The 19,752-nt window shown below is 45.6% G+C and overlaps 1 protein-coding gene across 12 annotated transcripts in view; it reads right to left on the reverse strand.

Annotated features, from left to right (window-relative positions):
- TBC1D8 (TBC1 domain family member 8) overlaps window positions 1-19,752 on the reverse strand; it is a 101,083-nt gene that overhangs the window by 60,437 nt on the left and 20,894 nt on the right. For 3 of the 12 annotated variants that reach the window (XM_027623182.2, XM_027623191.2, XM_027623183.2), the window contains exons 1-2: window positions 4,388-4,820; window positions 2,134-2,191 (exon numbers count right to left, since the gene is read on the reverse strand). The exons of 5 other annotated variants lie outside the window; for them this stretch is intronic. In XM_027623182.2, the coding sequence (XP_027478983.2) occupies window positions 2,134-2,191; window positions 4,388-4,513 (184 nt within the window). In that variant the 5' untranslated portion in view covers window positions 4,514-4,820. Of the gene's footprint in view, window positions 1-2,060; window positions 2,104-2,133; window positions 2,192-4,387; window positions 4,826-19,752 lie in introns of those variants that run through there. 4 more of the 12 variants (XM_027623184.2, XM_027623194.2, XM_027623193.2 and 1 more) reach the window with 4 other exon arrangements.

A 19,752-nucleotide genomic window follows, 5' to 3' on the forward strand; every position in this document is an offset into this window, starting at 1 on the left:
CCTGCCTACTCCAGAAGGGGACTTTGAGAAGCAAATAATAAACGGAAGTCCTTCACAGACCATAAAGCATACAAAGTAAAGGTTTATCATTCTGCTGTAATGAATATCATCATGAATCCACAGAAACACACGACCCCACACGCCAGGTGGCAGACGATTTCATACTGTCCCACTACCGGTAAGAGTGCCAAGCTTCTGCACTGTCAAGTTACTCCTTTTTCCCTTTGTAATTAACAAGCATTCCATGAAGTACTTTGAAACTACGTTCCTCATTAAATCTCCAACTCCTTTACTGCTATCAGTATGGTTTTGTGTTTTCCCACGTTTATCCAATCTAGTATTACGATTATTTTGATGTTCGCATGGTCTCTGACTTGGCCAGTGGGAGCCCCTTCAAGCTGGCTTCTGTGTCCTTTGGACAGGTCCCCATTATTCCTTCTACTCTCTGGCATGATCTAATAATCCCAGTTCATCCTGCATTTTTCCTGCTCTAGCCCTGGAATCAGCCATTTCTCCAAGAAGCCCTGGTTCACTTAGCGAAGAACGGTATCTAAAAGCCAAGATCTGGGAGCCAGGTACACTTACTGCCCTGGTGGGTGCTTGCTCCCAGAGCCTTTCGGTGGACAGATATATATGTATATGCACATATGCATGGGTAGATATGTGTTTACATATGTATACGTAAGTACACATTAACATTTTTATTTTTACACTGATTTTATACATAAAAACTGAGTTCACACCAGTACCTCCAGTGGCGATCCCATACCATATTGTTCATTCCAGTTTCTTTCCACATTTGCAACTCTCTTCTCCAACACCAAGGAACCTAAGCTTCCATATTCCTAATGTATTTACTTATCTGATCAATCCTCCTGTTGCTACCAACGTCCCCCTTTCTGACAGATGCCCTCTTCACCCTCTTCAGGCTCTAAATGCCCATCCACCCCACCCGTACAATCACCTTGATCTGTCCCACTTAATGGCTTGAGGGGAAGAAAGAAGGGTACGTGAGTTTTTATAGCAATTGTTCCTTAAGCTGCTCAGAATTTTTGCCCCTTTACTGCCTTGCTCTCGACTTACAGATAATTGAGCAGGGCTGAAAGCTGTCAGGTGGATTAAGGGACTGCTACTTTAACGCAGAACAAGCACAGGGGCTTAGTGGGGCTCTGGTTAAAAGCACAGGCAGGGGAGGAGGGGGCAGGGTAAAGTTAAAAGATGCATTTGTAAAAGATTGATAAAACATGTTTGTCTGTCAAAGCCTGGAGGGGGGTGAATGACAGGGAAGAGGGTGGGCACCAGAAAGGTGCTAAAAACCCCACCCATCCCACAAGCAGACTTAGCACTTCCCAATTTTAGAGATCAGTTGTAGAATCCACATCTAGTTTGCTAATAAGACAAACCTGGGCAACAAAAGGCGGCCGTGAGAAGGGTGGGAAATAACCTAGCATCAACAGAACACAGAAGCAGTCTTTTTGATCAGAAAGAATGACTTTTTTCTCTTCAAGACCCAGGAGCTTTTGCAATGGTCAAGATGTTTTATATCAACACAACCAACCTGGTACCAAACTTCAGGGGCGGGAAGGTGGGGAGGGCAGCAGCGAAGCGAAAAAGGGACTTCTAGCTTCAGCTCCACCCTGTAAAGAATTTGAAGTCCTCACGTCCATCCTAACAACGAGAAGCTGAGCAAACTCACAATCAGTAGTTTTCTGGGACCCATCAGAGAGAGAACTAAGGTCACAGGTCAAAATCATAACCTAGAAATCTGGAGAGAAGGGACAATCCAAAGTCACAGCCAAGATCTGCTCACCTGAAGCAGAAGCTGCTGGGGCCATAAACTGGTAGGAATACTTCAGCAGTGGTTTTGACAAATTGCTGGGGGCTGAGTGTGGCCTAGCCGGAGAGTCAGAAACTCCTGATGGCCACAGTCTTAGGGGGCCCCAAACCCGTACAGTTTTTACCACCAGGTTCTCATTATGAAGAGCCAGGAAACGCCCCCCACCTCCCCCCCACCCCCCCCCCCCCGCATGCTTGCCCAGGGAGAAGGGAAGAGTCCTCACAGTGTGGTGTCCTCAGAGCATTCTCCATAACACAGGCCTGCTCTCCGGGGGAAAGACTTTTCCAGAACCTTACCCCAGCTGGGCGAAGGGCGCTTCTCTGACTCCAACCTGCTCCAGTCTTCCAGTCTCACCTAAGTGGGGGGCGGGGGAGAGAAGCGTCCAAGAAACATTGTCAAGGACACGCTCCAGGGACAGAGACCCACTGAAAGACCGAGACTCTCTGATAAGATTTACAGGGAGCTTCTTCTCCCCATACTTTACCACCATATCAACAGACTCTGGCATGACAGCTGGAAGAGCTGAAAGACTCAGAGTCCACGTGAGGAGTTCGGGTTTTTTGGGTTTAAGTGAACTCTATGCCCAACGTGGGGATTAAACTCATGACTCTGAGATCAAGAGTCCTACGCTCTGGGGCGCCTGGGTGGCTCAGTCAGTGAAGTGCAGACTCCCAGTTTCAGCTCAGGTCATGACCTCGGGGTCATGAGATGGAGCGCCCCCTCAAGGTCCATGGTCGGCATGGAGTCCGCTAAAGATTCTCTCCCTCTCCCCCTCCCACCTGGCACACACACGTGTGCTCTCTCCTGCCCCCCACCAAATAAATTAAATCTTAAAAAAAAAAAAGTCACATGCTCTACCTATTGAGCTAGCCAGGCGCCCTGGAGTTCATTCTTAAGGAAGCCCAAAGACAGAGACCAAAGCAAGGACACCTGAGGAATCTGAGAACCTCAGGCACCTGTCACTACAACACACAGCCCAAGTCCTGGTCAGAAGCCCATAAAACTCACACTAAAGAACTATTTCTTCAGTTCTTAGTACTCCACACATCCTGCCTGGCTTTTAGAAACAATTACAAAGCATGCCGGAAGGCCAGAAAACACAGTCTGAAGAGAAAGCAAACATGAGCGAACGAGCCTCATGCATGAGACAGACGAGATGCCTGGCCAGTACTCTCAGAACCATCAAAGTCATTAAAAACAAGTCTGAGAAACGGTCACAGCCAAGATGACAAATGCAGGTGAAGTGGTAACCTGAGGGGGACCCTGGAGCAGAAAAAGGCCGGCGAAATCTGAATAAAACACGGACTTCGGTGAACCACCACCGCGCTCGTTTTCTACTGCTGCTCTGACAAGTAACCAGCAACACAAGGGCCTGAAACAAAACAAATTTGTTATCTCACAGTCCTGTAGGTCGGAGGCCTGATACAGATCTCACTGAGCTAAAATCATGGTGTCAACAGGTACGTCCCGTTCTGGAGGCTCCGGGTGAGCATCCCTTTGCTTCTCTCTCCCAGCTCCCTTTATGTGGGTCCCAGCCCCTTCCTCCATCTTCAAAGCCAACACTACCATGATGAGTTCTTCTTCCAGTTTTAAAGACCCCTGTGATCACATTGAGCCCCGCTGGATAATTCAAGCTCATCTTCCTATATTAAGGTCCGCTGATCAGCAACCCAACTAACTCCACCTGCACCCTTCATTCCCCTTTGCCACAGAACCTAACATATTCACAGGCTTGAGTCTGTTCTGCCCACCACCATAATCCATCGATATCAGCTCGTTCACTGTAACAAATACGCCACACTAAAACGTCAATAATAGGAGACACTGGGTGTGGGGTATAAGAGAACTCTCTATACTACCTTCACAATGTTTCTGTCAATCTAAAACTGTTGTTAAAAATAGAATTTAGTGGGGCGCCTGGGTGGCTCAGTCGGTTAAGCGTCTGCCTTCAGGTCAGGTCACGATCCCAGGGTCCTAGGATCAAGTCCCACATGGGCTCCCTGCTCAATAGGGAATCTGCTTCTCTCTCTCTCTCTCTCTCTCAAATTAATAACTAAATCTTTAAAAAAAAAATACAATTTAGTTTTTTAAAAAGTGACAAGGGGAGTCAGGCCAGTCAGCGTCCACCTGCAGACAAGGGCCCCCCACATCTGCGCAAATGCAGACTGTGCCTTCAGGAGCCCCAGGAACAGACAGGCTCTGAATCCGGGGTAAACCAGAGCACAAACACAAGAGAAACAGCAGACAAGGGGCCAAGATGGCAGAGAAGATGCACAAGTGGGAGGTAGGTCAGTAAGAGTTCTCAGCAGGAAAACCAAAACGAGAAATGAAACATCAGGAAGAAAAATATAACCTTAAATTTCTGCTGAATAGTGAAGGAAAAAGGTTAGTGTGGCAAAGAAATCAAAGTCATGAGAAAATAGGGTATGATGTCCACAAATTTCAAATGGGTCAAAGAGAAAAATATATTTACATACATATCAATAAAGCAAATATATGGCAAAATGTTTACACATAGCTGCTAACAACAGGGTACACAGCCCTACTTACTGTCTTTTTATAAGGAAGCTGAAGATAACTCACACGGATGTCTTTGAGGCAATATTTATTTGTCAGGCTCAGGCTCATCAAAAAGAAAAAATACTGAAGTTGTACATATGGTGTCCGTTTTCTCATTAATCCTTTAGCCACCTCTGGAGGGAGGGACGGAGCCGCTAAGGCTCTGAGCTGTAGGGACCACTGGCCCTCGCCAGTGCCAGCTCCAGAGCAGGCCTCCTTTCCCCCTGCTCTAGGGCTATCTAAGACAGGGCAACAGTGATTTTCAGAAATGCTCCATCACCCACAAACCCACACTTCTAACTCCATTCAGACTGACTTGGCTCTCTCAAGCCCCGACTGGCGAAGTCTTTGCTCTGTCTCCACGATCGAATCCCCCCAGATGCAGGGCAGCCCCGATGGAGCATTCCGGTCTGCCTTCTGCGGCAGCTCCATATGGCTTGTCTGGCTCTACAGGAAAACCTTCTTGGCGGCTCAGGGAGTGCAACTCTCCTATTTTTAGGCTATTAGAATAACAACTCTGGCTGAGATAGATGTCGAGTGACAAGTTTTATAATTAGGGCCCAAAAGGGGCCTATGAATAATTTGCTTCTAAGTGATAATGCTGCAGTTCTTTCATTCTGGCTGCGTTTCATGCACATGGGTGGTACCAAGTTTAAGATGAAAGGGCCGCTACTGACATGGGACAGACAGGGACACTTGGAGAAGCCTGCCCACTGCCTGCTGGTTTGCATAACCTCTGTGCTGGGCCTGGGCCTTAACCACAGGCAGCAGGGACAAAGTGCTCTGCTCTTACCAGCAAGAGCACCCTAGCGTAGTAAAACTCATTTGAAACACAGCAACACCCAGTCCCCGTGGAAAGCATTTTAAGGAAAGTCAAAAAACAGAGAGCAGCCTATTTATCCCCCTGCACTGAAGAAAGGAGGTCTTCCTAATGGTGTTGGGCTAGAATAGACCTCAGCAGCCCCAGGACAAAAAAATTCTTTTACTCCAAGAAAGAGCTTCTCATCATCACCCACAAGCCATCAACGTGACGTACATCCACAGCCCCGTAGTTCAGCACCATAGTCCAGGTGGGACGTTAAGTTGGTCTAGAGTTCTGGCTTCATGTTAGGGCTGTTTGGTTTGGCTGCTAGCGCTGTTCTGGAGACTTAGGGGGAAAAGCAAATAAAGAACCAGGATAAAGGGAAAAAACTTATTTGTGAAAAGTAATAAATAACCTAAAAGATCACACGAAGTCCTCCCTACTATCTTCGAAAAAATAAGATAAATGTTGGGGATATTTACATCCTCAACACGAGAGCTCTACCTATTCTAAGTAAAATTCATAATCCAAATTACTACACTCCGAGTGGTTTTTTTTTTTTTTTACAAAGCATTTCATATAATTCAATATACCTCTTAGTGTGTGTTCCGTATGATTCCCGCTATTTTCAGAGTACAGTCGATTGGTGGGCAAAGCCACAAGGTAACTGGATCATGCAGGAAGCTCTAGCACTGGACCCCGGAGGAGCTCGGCTTTATAACTAAGTGGATAACCCAGCAGCCATGTGCCCATCACAGTGACAGGATGAGCCTGCCAAATCTACAACATGAGTCTGAGCAAGTGAAGGTCCGGAGAGGACAGCTTCAAGGGCACCACAAGGGAGGGATTCTGGCCCTGGCTCTCGAGAACAGGACAGGCAGGCACCAAGCCCCCACCTACACGTTGCATCCCAGATACACGGGAACAAGGACAGCCACATAATGACCCTTTACCTTCTCAGGAAACCAAGACAGGATGGCCGGTACGGCGGCTACCTCTAATCAGCCAGGAGGAGTTACAATGCAGACTGTCCTGTTCACACTGGACTCAAGAGAGAGAGAATTCTTTTTGCCTTCACTCAAGGGCCGTGAAACTTCTTCACTGGGAACAGAGTTTCAGTTTTTCAAGATGAAAAGAGCTCCGGAGACAGACAGTGGCCATGGCTGCAAAACAATATGAACTATATGCTTAAAAACAGCTGAGGGGCGCCTGGGTGGCTCAGTCAGTTAAGTGTCTGACTCCTGATTTCAGCTCAGGTCATGATCTCAGGGTCGTGAGATGGAGCTCTGCACGAGTCCGCTTAAGATTCTCTTTCCCTCTACGCCTCCCCCTGTTCTATTTCTCTTTCTAATAAATAAATAAAATCTTTAAAAAAAAAAAAAAACAGTTGAGATGGCTAATGTTATGTGTATTTTACCACAATTCTTTAAAAAAGCATGACAATTCTAATGGTCAAATGTCCACAGTTGGGCTCCTAAAGTAAATACAAAAACAACTTTTCCTAACTCTATTCCCCAGGTGATGAATCATTAATGCATGTGAACATAAACGTGCTCTGGGTCCACACTGCTGAACCCTGACACGTTCTTCTAGTGGCTCCATAAATAATCCTTGGATGGGGACCAAGCCGCCTGCTTTGGCTCAGACCGAACATAAGGATCCTGTCATAGTGAACCTCCAGGAGGGGTGACGTAATGTTCAAAGTGCATGACAACAAGAATCCTGCACAAAACACCATCATGACAGCCAGTTCCAAACACAGTGACTGCCCTGCCTTAACAGACACATGTTGCTATGGATTTAATGAACACTATCTTGAAAATTCCCCAGCATTTCCATCCACTTGACCTGCCATTTATCTGGTCTTCTGGCATGATGGGTTATGTAAGGCAATTAGGATTAAATTCTTACAGTGCAGGAATGATTCAAGGCTATAAAACGAAAGGTAAGGGGCAAAAAACCAAGAATCAACAAAGAAGTTGACTTTAAGACCCGATACCATCTCCAAATGAAATGCTGGCCGCCAGGGGCATCTGTGAAGAATGGATACCTGCTCCACCTCTATATTCCCAAGCCCACCACAATCCAGGGTTGCCCAAAGCTCTTCCCTGGACACTGAAATATCATTTTTGGTCCCTCCCAGGGGCTATGGAATCATCCTGTTGGTTCTAGCCCCATGCTAACCTGCCCTTCCCATTCTGTCAGCTCTTTTCAGATATCTGTCACCTTTTTTTTTTAACATACAAAAAGGTATACATAATATATGAGTTTGAAGATGAGTATATACCCATGAAACCATCACCACAATCTACACCATAAACATGCCCATCACCTCCAAAAGTTTCCTCCCACCCTCTTATTAATATGTAACATTGTAATAAGAACATCTAACATAAGATCTACCCTCTTAGCAAACATTTAAGTGTACAAGATTGTTAACCATAGGCATTATGCTGTACAGTGGATCTCTAGGACATGCTTATCTTGTATAACTGAAACTTGGTACCCTCTAATTCCTCCCCATTCTCTGCTCCCCCTAGCCCCTGGCAACCACCATTCCATTCTCTGCTTCCATGGGTCTCACTATTTTAGATTCATCATGTCATATAAGTGGTATTATGTAGCATTTGTCCTTCTGTGACTGGCTTATTTCGCTTAGCATAATGTCCTTGAGGTTTATGCACATTGTTGAAAATGGCAGGATTTCCTTCTCTTTTAAGGTACTGCCACTCATTTTAATCCCAAACCTTCCTCACTTAGATTCCAGTAACCCCTAACCAATGAAGACTAGAACTATCCCCTAATCCACAAAGCCTAGAAAAACAAGTCAAAAAGTCATGTTCTACTGACCCTGGTCCAATCAAATGTAACAGCATCAGCTACACTCCCTTGCCAGTTTCTGCTGCTTCAAAAGAATCAAAATCCTTCTGCAAAACATCTCTGAACTCTCCATTTTGTTAAGAAACTATCTGCTTGGGTCAAGTCTTTAAAACAGCCTGGTGTACTCTGGTACCTGTGGACTTTCACAGTAGACTTCCTGTTTGAGAAGTAATAATTTATCACCTTTGACATCCTGTGTTTAATAAGCCCAGCAGGCATTATTACCTATACTCCCAAAATCACCTTAAGAGAACCAGTTATAAAAAGAACCTTTTCCAGGGGCGCCTAGGTGGCTCAATCAGTTAAGTCTCTGCCTTTGGCTCAGGTCATGATCCCAGAGTCCTGGGATCAAGCCCCGTTGTGGGGCTCCCTGCTCAGTGGGGAGTCTGCTTCTCCCTCTCCCTCTGCCCCTCCCCCTGCTCATTCTCTCTCTCCCTCTCTAATAAATAAATAAAATCTTTAAAAAAATATATCTTTTCCAAAAATCTTCCCTAAAATAATAAAGTTTAGTCTCAGTTTGCCCTTCTAAAGCAATCTGTCTTTTTTTCTTGATTACAAAATAAATACACGTTTCAAACTATAGAAAACCACAAAGAAGAACATTTGTCTCACATCTTGCCACCTGACAATAACCCTTGGTATATGCCCTTTTGGCCTCCTTCCTAACTAGTCAGAGATAAAGACTTCTCCGTTCCTACATCGAGGATATTGAAGATTGGAAGTGAAAAACAAGGCTGAGCATGAAGTCCAAAGAACTGTCCCTTCGTGCTCAGAAACAGTTACAGAAAGGTTGCTAAACTTGTTCAACAAGACTCATATGTGGTGCACAAACAAGCTAACCAGCCAAATTTCATTAAATGCAGCCTGCTGCCTGATAGCACCGTACGCCCTTAAAGTCACAATTCTGCCTCCGACTCGCCAACCGCACCGGTGTTTAATGGCCCTGTACATACTTAAAGGCAGGAAATGGAGCTTAGAGGCATTCAAGGATTGCAGAAAAATAAATAAATAAGGTAAGGCAATAGTACCTCCTTTGCAAAATAGAAATCAATAGGAGAGTCAAAAGGGTCAGTGAAGCAAGACATTTCCATAGACTCAAGTTCAAAATGAAAGACAGCACTTTGCTGGATTCCAACTCCTCGCCTGGAAAGAGCCCCCTGGGAGGCTATAAAACTGCAAACAGGGCTTAAAAGGGATGAGTCTGCCTGTTTCATCAGGCTTACCAAACTACATGCATTTCAATACAGCAACTTGTGCAATTTTTAAGACATGTTTGGTGACCACCTACTATGTGCCAGGCACACTGTAGTTTGATTAACCTTTCCCCAGAAGTAAAGTCTTGTCATCATTGCTAAACTGCAGCCAGTGAGGCCACAGAGGGTTCCATTCATCTGGAGAGTATGCAGGTATACCAAAAGAGGTCAAGCTTAGCACACCACTGTTTGACACAATTATTTACAATACCCTTTACTACCCTGCAATAAAGCCCATACTTCTGACTTTGGTTTCAACATTTCTGTCCCTGATAACAAGTCTTTTTAGACATCAAATTACCCCTAATTTGCTATTACTAAATGTTAGATGTTTATAACCTATACAAGTTTCTTACTTTAAATGCACGGACCGGGGGAAAGGCAAGGGACTCTTTATCAGTTCCCAACACCTGGCATACCTGGCTCCTGGTGTGCTTTTAATAAATATTTGCTTAATAAATCCTCTGAGTAAAATAAAATCAAAGAACACAGGTCTTTAAGTTCACCTGAAAGAAATTATTTTTTCATACGCTACAAGTAGCTGGAGTTTTGTTCACTGTGGATTCTGAGCTTGAAATCCGATTACTCAGAGTCTGCCAACTGTCAGTCTTTCCGAGACTTACAATAGACCAACAATTGCACGGTTCTGTTTGCAGAACTCCACTAATCTTATCTTAGACCAGGCAGGAGGTAAGGGTTTCAGTAACTAAATTTATCTCAGGGATTAAGTAGGTTTTCTTATTTTTTGTTTTGTTTTGCTGTTAGCAGAAAGCACACAGCCTGGAAGCCCCAGCCTGTACTAAAATACATACTCTGAAATGCTGAGCCCTCCCTTCTAGAAGATCAGACAGATGGTAATTTAACCATTAATGCAGGAAAGGCAGAAAAAGGACAACAGGGCAAGCTAGAGAGAAAGGAGAACATCCGATCTCCCCAAGAACAGGTATTCCAGCCCATGGAAATAAGGAAGTAGATTTACTCCTATGGCCCATGGTCTGCCTTCCCCATCAGGTGACACTCCTATAGACCCGGTCTGTAACAAGCCACCAGTCCGTACATGTCACAGAACCTGTTGCCATCTTCAGGTCCTAAGAAAGCCTTGGTACAGGGCTTAGGCATGTGCGGGTCATGACAGGGTCCAAGGCAGAATTGGGGAAGAAAGGGACAGAGGATAAAAATGACAGCTTACCCCTGTCTATACAGCCATCACACATCATGGAACAGTGGTCACCTAGCCCTTTAGAAACGTTTCTTTCTGAACCCAAGATGCCCATCTACCAATGTCCATGGGCTGAGAGCCAGTGGGGAAAAGCAAACATGGAGCCAGTAATTAGGGGGGAAAAATCAAATAAAATTAAAATTTAATCAGATCGAATGGAGACGCCTTAGCAGCTGTAATTTACTTTCTCAGACTCATGGACGGCTCTTTATTATAGGAATTTTCTACTGGGAATTCTGATCTTGAAATCTGACTGTTCAAAAGCCTTCCTCACTTAGGAAGAGCTGCTGCAGCCTTCAGACTCTGGATCCCTGCAACAAGCCAGTGCAGAGCGCTTGTTGGCCAAACGCTCTGACATTTATTCTGCAGACATCCACCCGTGGTAATGACGGAACCGGGACATCGCATGACCTGGCTCTTTCATTCAGAGCACTTTTGTGTTGGAGAAGCTGGCCACCAGGAGAAACCAGGTTAAGTCCTTATCGCATAAGGCTGAGGACATAGGAGGATCCCAAGAGACAAGCAACTTTCAGCAGGGTGTTGGTTAGCCAAGACCTAAAAGGCTTCTCTTTATATCATTTAAGAGGATTTTAAGTGTTAGAGCAGTAAGAGTGGACGTAAAAATAAATACAAGAAAAGTTGCCATTCAATCACACCGGATCAACAAATCAAACAACATTCATGTTTCTGTGCTTCCTCCTGGCAAATGGGTGATATTTATTTCATTGAGAAAGGTGAAGTGGGTCGCAAAGTAATATGTTAGTACTCAACCGGTCTCGGAGAGCTGAGTAATATCCCCAACGTCCTGAGAAGACCCAGAAGACTCATGGACTCCATTCCACAGGAAGCCCCAAAGAACCCTCAGTTGATCTAAACTAGAGAAGCCATATATTCAGGAGTCACAAAGTCCTGGGTTCAAATCCCGACTCTGTCCCTTATTAGCTCTGTGGCTTAGATAAGCGTCCTCACCTCCGTCACTCTGTTTCCTCCTATGTCCAATGAGGTGTGCATGGTTCTTGAAACACATGCAGAGTACCTGTTACAGACTGAGTTGTGTTCTCCGACAAAAGATGCTGAAATCCTAACCACCCCCAGGTCCTCACGATGTGACCTGACATAGGGAAATTGGGTCTTTGCAGATGTCATTAGTTAAAATGAGGTCATACTGGGCTAATCTAATATGACTAGTCTCCACATGAGAAGACAGACACTCAGGGATAATTCCATGTGACACTGAAGGCAGAGATTAGAGCTGTCCCACTGCAAGGAATCTCAAAGACTTTTAGCCATCCCCAGAAGCAAGGAAGAGGCAAGAAAGGATTCTCCTATGGGCATCAGGGAGCATGGCCCGCTAACTTCCTGATTTGGAGCTTCTAGACCCCAGAACCATTGTTCTGTTGTTTTAAACAGCTCAGTTTGTGGTTCTTTATTACGACAGCCCTAGGCAACTAATGCACTGCCCCACTCAGGAAGACTTCCTACTGGCCCGTGTGCACGCATGCAAAGAGGAAGAGAGCTTCCAACGTACAATGTACGACCATCTTTCTGGACCCAAAGTGGATTGCATAACCAAGTTCTATTTACTAATTGTTAACGTTATTTATTTTTTCTATTGCCCTGGCTTGTCAATAATCTAAGCACAGGAAAAGACAAATTCAGGGAAGAGGCACCCATTCATTCAAAGTCTACAGCAGTTGCTTAGAGGGAAAAACATTTTTTAAGCCTTTAGTGAACTTGGAATTTGCCTGTATGGGGAGGTGAGGGAGAGAGCTCCCTGCATGGAAGCTGGAGAGCCTGCTCCTGATAACTTCCTCGTGATCAACATAAACACGATGCTTATTTGAAGAAGTTCCTGAAATAGCGAAAATCAGTTATGGTGGTTCCCATTGGTCACAGAGTCATGCTTAGGTGAGGACTGGGCCCACTTCAATGTGGGGGGCAGGGGGCTCTCGCTGCTCCTGGCACATGGCCAGGCCCCGCCCAGAGACTCCAGTCCTATGGACCTGGTTAGGGCCTTGCCATTTCTAAGTGCCCTCCGGGGGTCTCATGTGCAGAGGGGTGGAGGGCTGCTGGCCATGCATCTTCCAGCCCCCGGTCCAAATCTTTTCTACTTCACAGAAACCTGCAGTACCCCCCTTCACATGAAGACCCCTCCAGCCAATGGGCCTGAAGGGATGGGGAAGCATGGAAGGTGTGTACAAATTACTCTACTCACAGATTCCTTCACAACAGTCCCTGGTGCCTGTGTCTCGGCAGACTGAGGAGCCCACATGTCCCCTCCACCCACGTGTCCCGTCTCCATCTGCCATGTTGCTCCCTTCCAGCTGGCTTCAGAAGAGACACAAGCCCCTCCATTCATATTCCTGACTCTCCTTCCCTCCTGGACCCGGTTGCATTAATGACCCCTTTGAATCCAAAACAGGTGTTCTCAGTTAGTTGAGCATCCGACTCTCGGTTTCGACTCAGTTCACGATCTCAGGGTCGTGAGATGAAGCCCTGTGTGAGGCTCCGCACTCAGAGTGGAGTCGGCTTGAGATTCTCTCTCTCCCCCTCTCCCTCACCCCCCACTCGCTCTCTCCAGTCAATCAACCAATCAATCAATCAATTACGGGTTCCCTCCAATCTTTGGCTTCAATGCAGAGTTGCCCAGGGAGCTTCCAAAATACCCATGCCTGGGCCGGGCCCGAGTCTGGTGTAATTGGTCTGGGGTGCTGCCTGGGCTCCCCTGTGATTCAGCTGCACAGGCTGACTTAGAACCACCATCCCAGGATCTTTCTCCAGATTCCTTAAGGCTCTTGACCCTGCTTTTTTGCCCTTGAGCTGGTGATTCCGTTTGCTACTTTCACCTTGAAAGTTGCAGAAAAGTGAAACACATTTACCACCCCCTTTCTTCGTTACCCATTCCATCTGGCCTCCATCCAGACAATTCTTCTGCGGGGGTCCCTGAAAGGACGACGACCATGTTTTGACACACCACTCATTCCATTCAAGCCTCAATTTTCTTATTGTAAAATGAGGATAATAATCCCCCTCGCTGGTCATGGTAAGGACCAGATAAAACAAGATGATGTATACAAAGATGTCTCTCTCCATAAAACCCAAGTAAGCAAAGGACTGGTGTGGAATCCTGGTCTCCTGTCCTCCTGGCTGCTCCTGGCCTCCCTTGTGCCTTTGTTCAGGGGCTTGTCCCCATGGTTCAGGGAGGGTCCCTGACTTCTGCCATAGGCAGCACCAAGGCGAGGGAGGGGCAAGAGACCAGCAACAGGGACGCTCTATCATCGGAAAGACAGCCCCTCAGACCAAACAGGGCTGACAGGAAAACCCACACAATGCTGAGGGCCACCCTGACCCTTCTCAGCCATTGCTCCCAGTGCAAATCCTCTCTCACACACCCTCAGGGACAGGCCTTCCTAGGCTCTGATCTGCATCTGTCCACCTGTCCCGTACATCTCAGTATTAGCCGTGGGTGACTCCACGGGCTCTCAATCCTGCCTGAGCACTGGAATCACCTGGAGAGATTTCAAATCCTAATCCAGGGATGCAAGAGGTGTGTGGTGTGGCCTGGGGTGGGGGCTACTGAGAACTCTCCAGGTTCCTGAATCACTGGTTCAGGCCTATTATTTGCACAATAAGCAGGGGCCTTCATTATCTGATGAAGCTGCTAAAGAGAACAGAAAGTGAAGGTAAGAATAAACCAATCTATAATAGCCAAGACATGGAAAAAAACTAAGTGTCCATCAACAGAAGAATGGATAAAAGACACGGAATAATGTGTGCGCGCGCGCGCGCGCGCGCGCGCGCACACACACACACACACACACACACACACACACACACACACACACACACAACCCCCCCCCAATGGAATATTATTCAGCCAAGAGAAAGAAGGAAATCCTACCATTTGCAAATGGATGGACCTTGAGGGCATTATGCTAACAGAGAGAAGGAAGAGAAAGACAAACACTGTATGATATCACTTACATATAGAATCTAAAAGAAGCTGAACCCATAAAAACAGAGTAAATTGGTGGTTACCACAGGCTGGAGGGTGGGGAAATGAGCTGTTTACGTGCAACTAACAATTTCTGGAGAGCTAATGCACAGCATAGTGATTATAGTCAACAATACTGTATTATAAACTTCAAAGTTGCTAAGAGACTAGATCCTAATAGTTCCCACCACAAAAAAGAAATAATAATTATGTGACAGGATAGAAGAGTTAGCTAACACTACAATGGTAATCATATTGCAATTTACAAACGTATTAAATCAGCACACTGTACACCTTCTACAGTGTTACATATCAATTATATCTCAATTTAAAAAAAAATAAAAAACCAATCCACCTGTAGGGGAAAGCCACCGGTCAGTCTCCTTAGTAAAATAACTAAATGCAAAAGCACAGAAGGCCCATGCAAGAAATCCCAACCTCAGCAGAAACACTGGACAAGAAACAAAGTGCCAGGAAACCCCTGGACAGACCCAGGGACACAGTGGACAGCTGATGCATGTGTGACCCTCTACCAGGACATGGGCTAAGGGCATGTGGTCTTTGGAAAGAAGGCATTCAGAGGGCATGTGCACACACACACACTTGTATACATGGAAGAACTTCTGAGTGAGGCAGCTATGCCTTACAACTCAGAAACTGATACCTATTATTTTTTTAAAGATTTTATTTATTTATTTTAGAGAGAAAGAGAGTGTGTCCGCAAGCAGGGGGGAGGGGCAGAGGGAGAGGGAGAATCTCAAGCAGACTCTTCAAGGGATGTGGAGCCCCACCTGGGGCTCAATCTTCACGACCCTGAGCTCATGACCTGAGCTGAAATCAAGAGTCAGATGCTCAGCTGACTTTGCCACCCAAGCGCCCCACTGATCCCTATTATTATAGTGAAATGCTAGCAATCCACTGAAGGGTTTTTAATTTTGTTTTAACTTCTTAGCCTTTCTGAAATTCAGCAGCCCAGAAATATTGAACTTAGAAGTCAATGACAATACTGACCAGCCTCACCTAAGAGAGTCTATGACAGAGCAAACCTCCATCTCCCCTGACGGAATACAGTAAAGCATCTCAAATCCCCAAGGAGCTCTTTTGAGAGGAAAGAAAAATAAAGTCAGAGAAAAACAATTCCAAAGAGCGTTACTGAAAAAATACAAATACCACAGTCTAGCCTTTATAACATTGTTATCGGCTGTGCCTATGTAATACAAGCCATTTCAGTACCCCCACCCTCAGCCCCACCCCCACGCTGTGGATATGATTACTACTGTCATCAGCTGACACCTATCACACATACAGCATGTGCCAGGGGCTGCAACAAGCTCTTCCCACTCATTACCTCTGTTTAAGACTCTCTATGCTGGGGCGCCTGGGTGGCTCAGTTAAGCATGGACTCTTGATTTCGGCTCAGGTCATGATCTCAGGGTCGTGAGATCAAGCCCCACATGGAGCCCTGCAACAGGCTCCACACTGAGCGTGAAGCCAGCTTCAGGTTCTCCCTCTCTCTCTGCCCCCCCCCCACCAATACACACTCTCTCTCTAAAAATATTAAGAAAACATTAAATAAGAAAAAACGACTCCTTATGCTAAAGGTGAGCATGGTTTTACCCCTAAGGCTCAGAAAGATTATGTAGCTGGTACAAGGTCACACAGCAAATGAGTGGGGGAGGAGTCAGGATTCATATACAGGGACGATGTCCCCAAACTAGCATCTTTTACCTCCTATGCTTAGACTAACAGCCTACACTTTTTTTTTTTTAAGATTTTATTTATCCATTTGAGAGACAGAGAACGTGCATGTGTATGAGTGTGGGGAGGGGCAGAAGAAGCAGACTCCCCGCTGAGTGGTGAGCCCAATGCAGGGCTCAATCCCAGGACCCCAAGATTACAACCTGAGCCGAAGTCAGACGATTAACCGACTGAGCCACCCAGGCGCCCTTAACAGCCTGTGCTTCTGAGCAGACCAACTCATGTTCCCAGCAAGGAGAACAGAAGGGCAACATGGGCACCTGGCACTAGCAGGCTACCTGCTAAATGAGGAATCCTTGAAAGTCAGGCAGGCATAGCCCTGGGCAGTCAGTTCACCGAAGGGGAAAGGTTCCCTCAGGAAACATCCACACACACACACACCCCATGCCATCACCGAGATTCCTGAACCCAGCAAGAGCCCCTAGGGAGCCAACACCTACACTCCCAGGTCCTTAGGAAGAAAAGGGTCTGAAAGGAGTCCATACCTGGCACCTACCACCAACATGTCCACCACACCACTTGGGCCAGCAGGAGCCAGGCTGAATTTCTGCAATTACTTGACTCTTTCATTCAACCAAGCAAAATGCAGGCTGTCTGTTCAGGTGTGAATTCCACATCCCACAAGAAAAGCTAGGGAGAAAATACGGGGTAAGTAAGTATGACTACTGTCCTGGCATGGCATAATGTCTCCTGCAGGACTACTCACGAAATCCAGTCGCTGGTAGCAATGTGAGCTCTCGACAGCATCCAGGACCATCACCACCAAGGAGATGATTAGAGGGAATGATTACGAGCTACAATCATCACCCACATCCTAAAAGATGGGGAAAACAATCCTAGCGACAGGTAGTATGTGTGCTGAGGACCATCCAACTAGAACAGGGGCCCAATTCAACAATACCTACATATTTTTTAAGCACTCGCCCTTGGGAAGAATGCACACAGGCCTCTGAACCATCCCTTGCAAGAGGGCCATGATGTGGAAGAACTAAGCAGGTGACCGTGAGCAAGTCATTGTTTTAACAGCTTGGCACAGTGTAGTAGTAAGTGTCAACAAAAGTTAAGATGCTGGGAGTGACACAGGCCACCTCTCCAGTCTTAGGTTCCTCATCCAAAACACAAGGGTCCCGTTCACAGATGGGCCTGAGCGAGCCCACTGTGCTGACATCCCTCAGGCAGCCTGGGTGGAGTGGGGTGACATGGCAGGGGCAGGAAGTAGGTGTCTGGAGAGAGGCTGAGTAAATCACACAAACACACAAAATATGTTGTGACACATTTTCTAGTGCTATTATTCTGTGAAGTAAAAAACAAGATACGAAACTGCATATCCCTATGAGCGCAATTATATAAACAAAATTCATGGATAAAGGTAGAAAATCAATTCAAAAAAGTTAACTGTGGAATTTTTGGTTTTCTCTTTTTTCCATTTTTTTTTCCAATTTTCTACAATTAGGATTTATTTATAAGGTAGTGGGAGAAAGCATCACTACAAAATGTTTTTAATGTTTTCTTTTCTAATTTAAAGAATGAAATTATGACCAGAAATAATCTTTAAAGGCTTTAAAGTAACTTTTTTAGGGGTGCCTGGGTGGCTCAGTCAGTCAAGCGTCTGCCTTCAGTTCAGGTCATGATCCCAGGTCCTGGGATCAAGTCCCGCATAGTGCTCCCCTCTCAGCAGGGAGTCTGCTTCTCCCTCTCCCTCTGTGTGCTCTCTAATAAATAAATAAATCTTTAAAATAAAATAAATTTAAATTAAAATAACTTTTTAAAACATTACCCCCAAATTTGGAAGCTCGGTCCACCGGTGTTCTCACCAGTGCACACCTCACATCAGCATGCTGCAAGCCCTTCACAGTGTTGCCAAGTGTTGGTCGGAGTGTAAAATGTGAGGTTTTTTTTTTCCACAGCCGGGAATATAGACTTGCACCATGGTTTGTGTCGGACAAAACATCAGACCCAGCAGAAGTATAATGTGGGTATGTGAGCTGTAGCAAATGAAAGGTGCGAGGCACAGCAAAATGTCAAGCAGCACCTATGTTCACCAGTACACAGAAGGTCAAGGCCTTGCAAACACACGAAACGGAGCAGGAAAGTCAGAGATTGACAGAAGTGCAAAGGGCACACCAGCCAAAGGTGTGAGAGCCAAGAGATGGTGTGACACCATAGCCCTGATCGGCTGCAACTGTTGCTAAGGAGCTAAGCTACAATCCGGCAGGATGCAAAGTAGGCATGATTCTGAACCACACTGGGATCCACTGCTCTAGACGTAGGAAGCATCTCAAGCATGCTCCAAAACCAATGCGCAAGGCCGGGGGGGAAAGTATACACCTCATTCTCAAACTTGTCCCTTCCCGAGCTGTGAAAGCTTTGTGTTTTTTGAGCTTTTTTTTTTTTTTTTCATGCTGTCATTCTAACCACTTCTCCTAAGAGAGACCATTTTAACCTTCCTGTCTGGTGTTACAGTGTCATTGCTACAAGTCTACCTTATAAATGAGAGGAGGATTCGTTACTTTAATAGACAACTAGTTGTTTAGATTCAGCGAAGTGCTCATGGAATTCTCCACAGGCCAGAGAATACATTTCTCCCACGGCCACTGGCCACATCTCCACACAGCACCTTACAAATACATGGTCAGAGGCTGCCAGAAACAGCAAGAGAGGAGGCAGAGGATTCACTATAAAGTAATCTCCAGCAATAGAAGAATAACTCAAACCTTTTTTCCTTTACATACATTTAAGAAAGTACTTCCGTCATTACGTAAATGCAGCATATAAAGTGCTGTTGGGTCCAAGAAAAGTTCATTTGATATTCCAAGGCTCTATGAGAAATGCTTTCAAATTCCCTAAAAATAATTGCTATAGAGTCCCAAAAGGGTTGTTTGCAGGCTAACCAAGATTTAAAAACTACCAGATTTCTATTCCCCAAATCCAGAAGACTCACACTAAAACACAACTCTTCAAATTTAAGGAAAACTTCATGATAATTCAATATATATATTCAGTTGGCTGAAGGGGAGAGAATAGATTTGGCAAGGGCTTTAAGTAAACTCTCAGCTGACAGAAGGTGAGCAAGGGTTATTCCCCAAGAGAATTCACTAAAAGCAAGACTGAATTTGAGGATGTGGTCTTTTTTTTTTTGGTGCCCAGCCCAGGTCTACCGGCTGCCAGTGGTACTTGCAGATTATTACTTAGGAAGCTGGAAAAAAAAAAAAAAATCCTACAATCAGAGAGTCACGAAAGGCCAAGCAGGCAAAATTCTTCTTCAAAGCATTTGGAGACATGGCAGGACTTAGCCCCCACAGCAGGACAGGACAAGTACTCCCCTAAATGGGCTTGTGAGCAGAGATTCAGAGCCCGCACCTTGTCAACTGAGCCAAGCTCTTTAATACACAAACTATCTCACAGATAAACAATACAGATCACCAAGGAATACATTCATGACATTTGTGT

The sequence above is a fragment of the Zalophus californianus genome, chromosome 8 (genome assembly GCF_009762305.2).
Source record: "Zalophus californianus isolate mZalCal1 chromosome 8, mZalCal1.pri.v2, whole genome shotgun sequence".
In the NCBI taxonomy this organism is placed as follows: Eukaryota; Metazoa; Chordata; class Mammalia; order Carnivora; family Otariidae; genus Zalophus; species Zalophus californianus.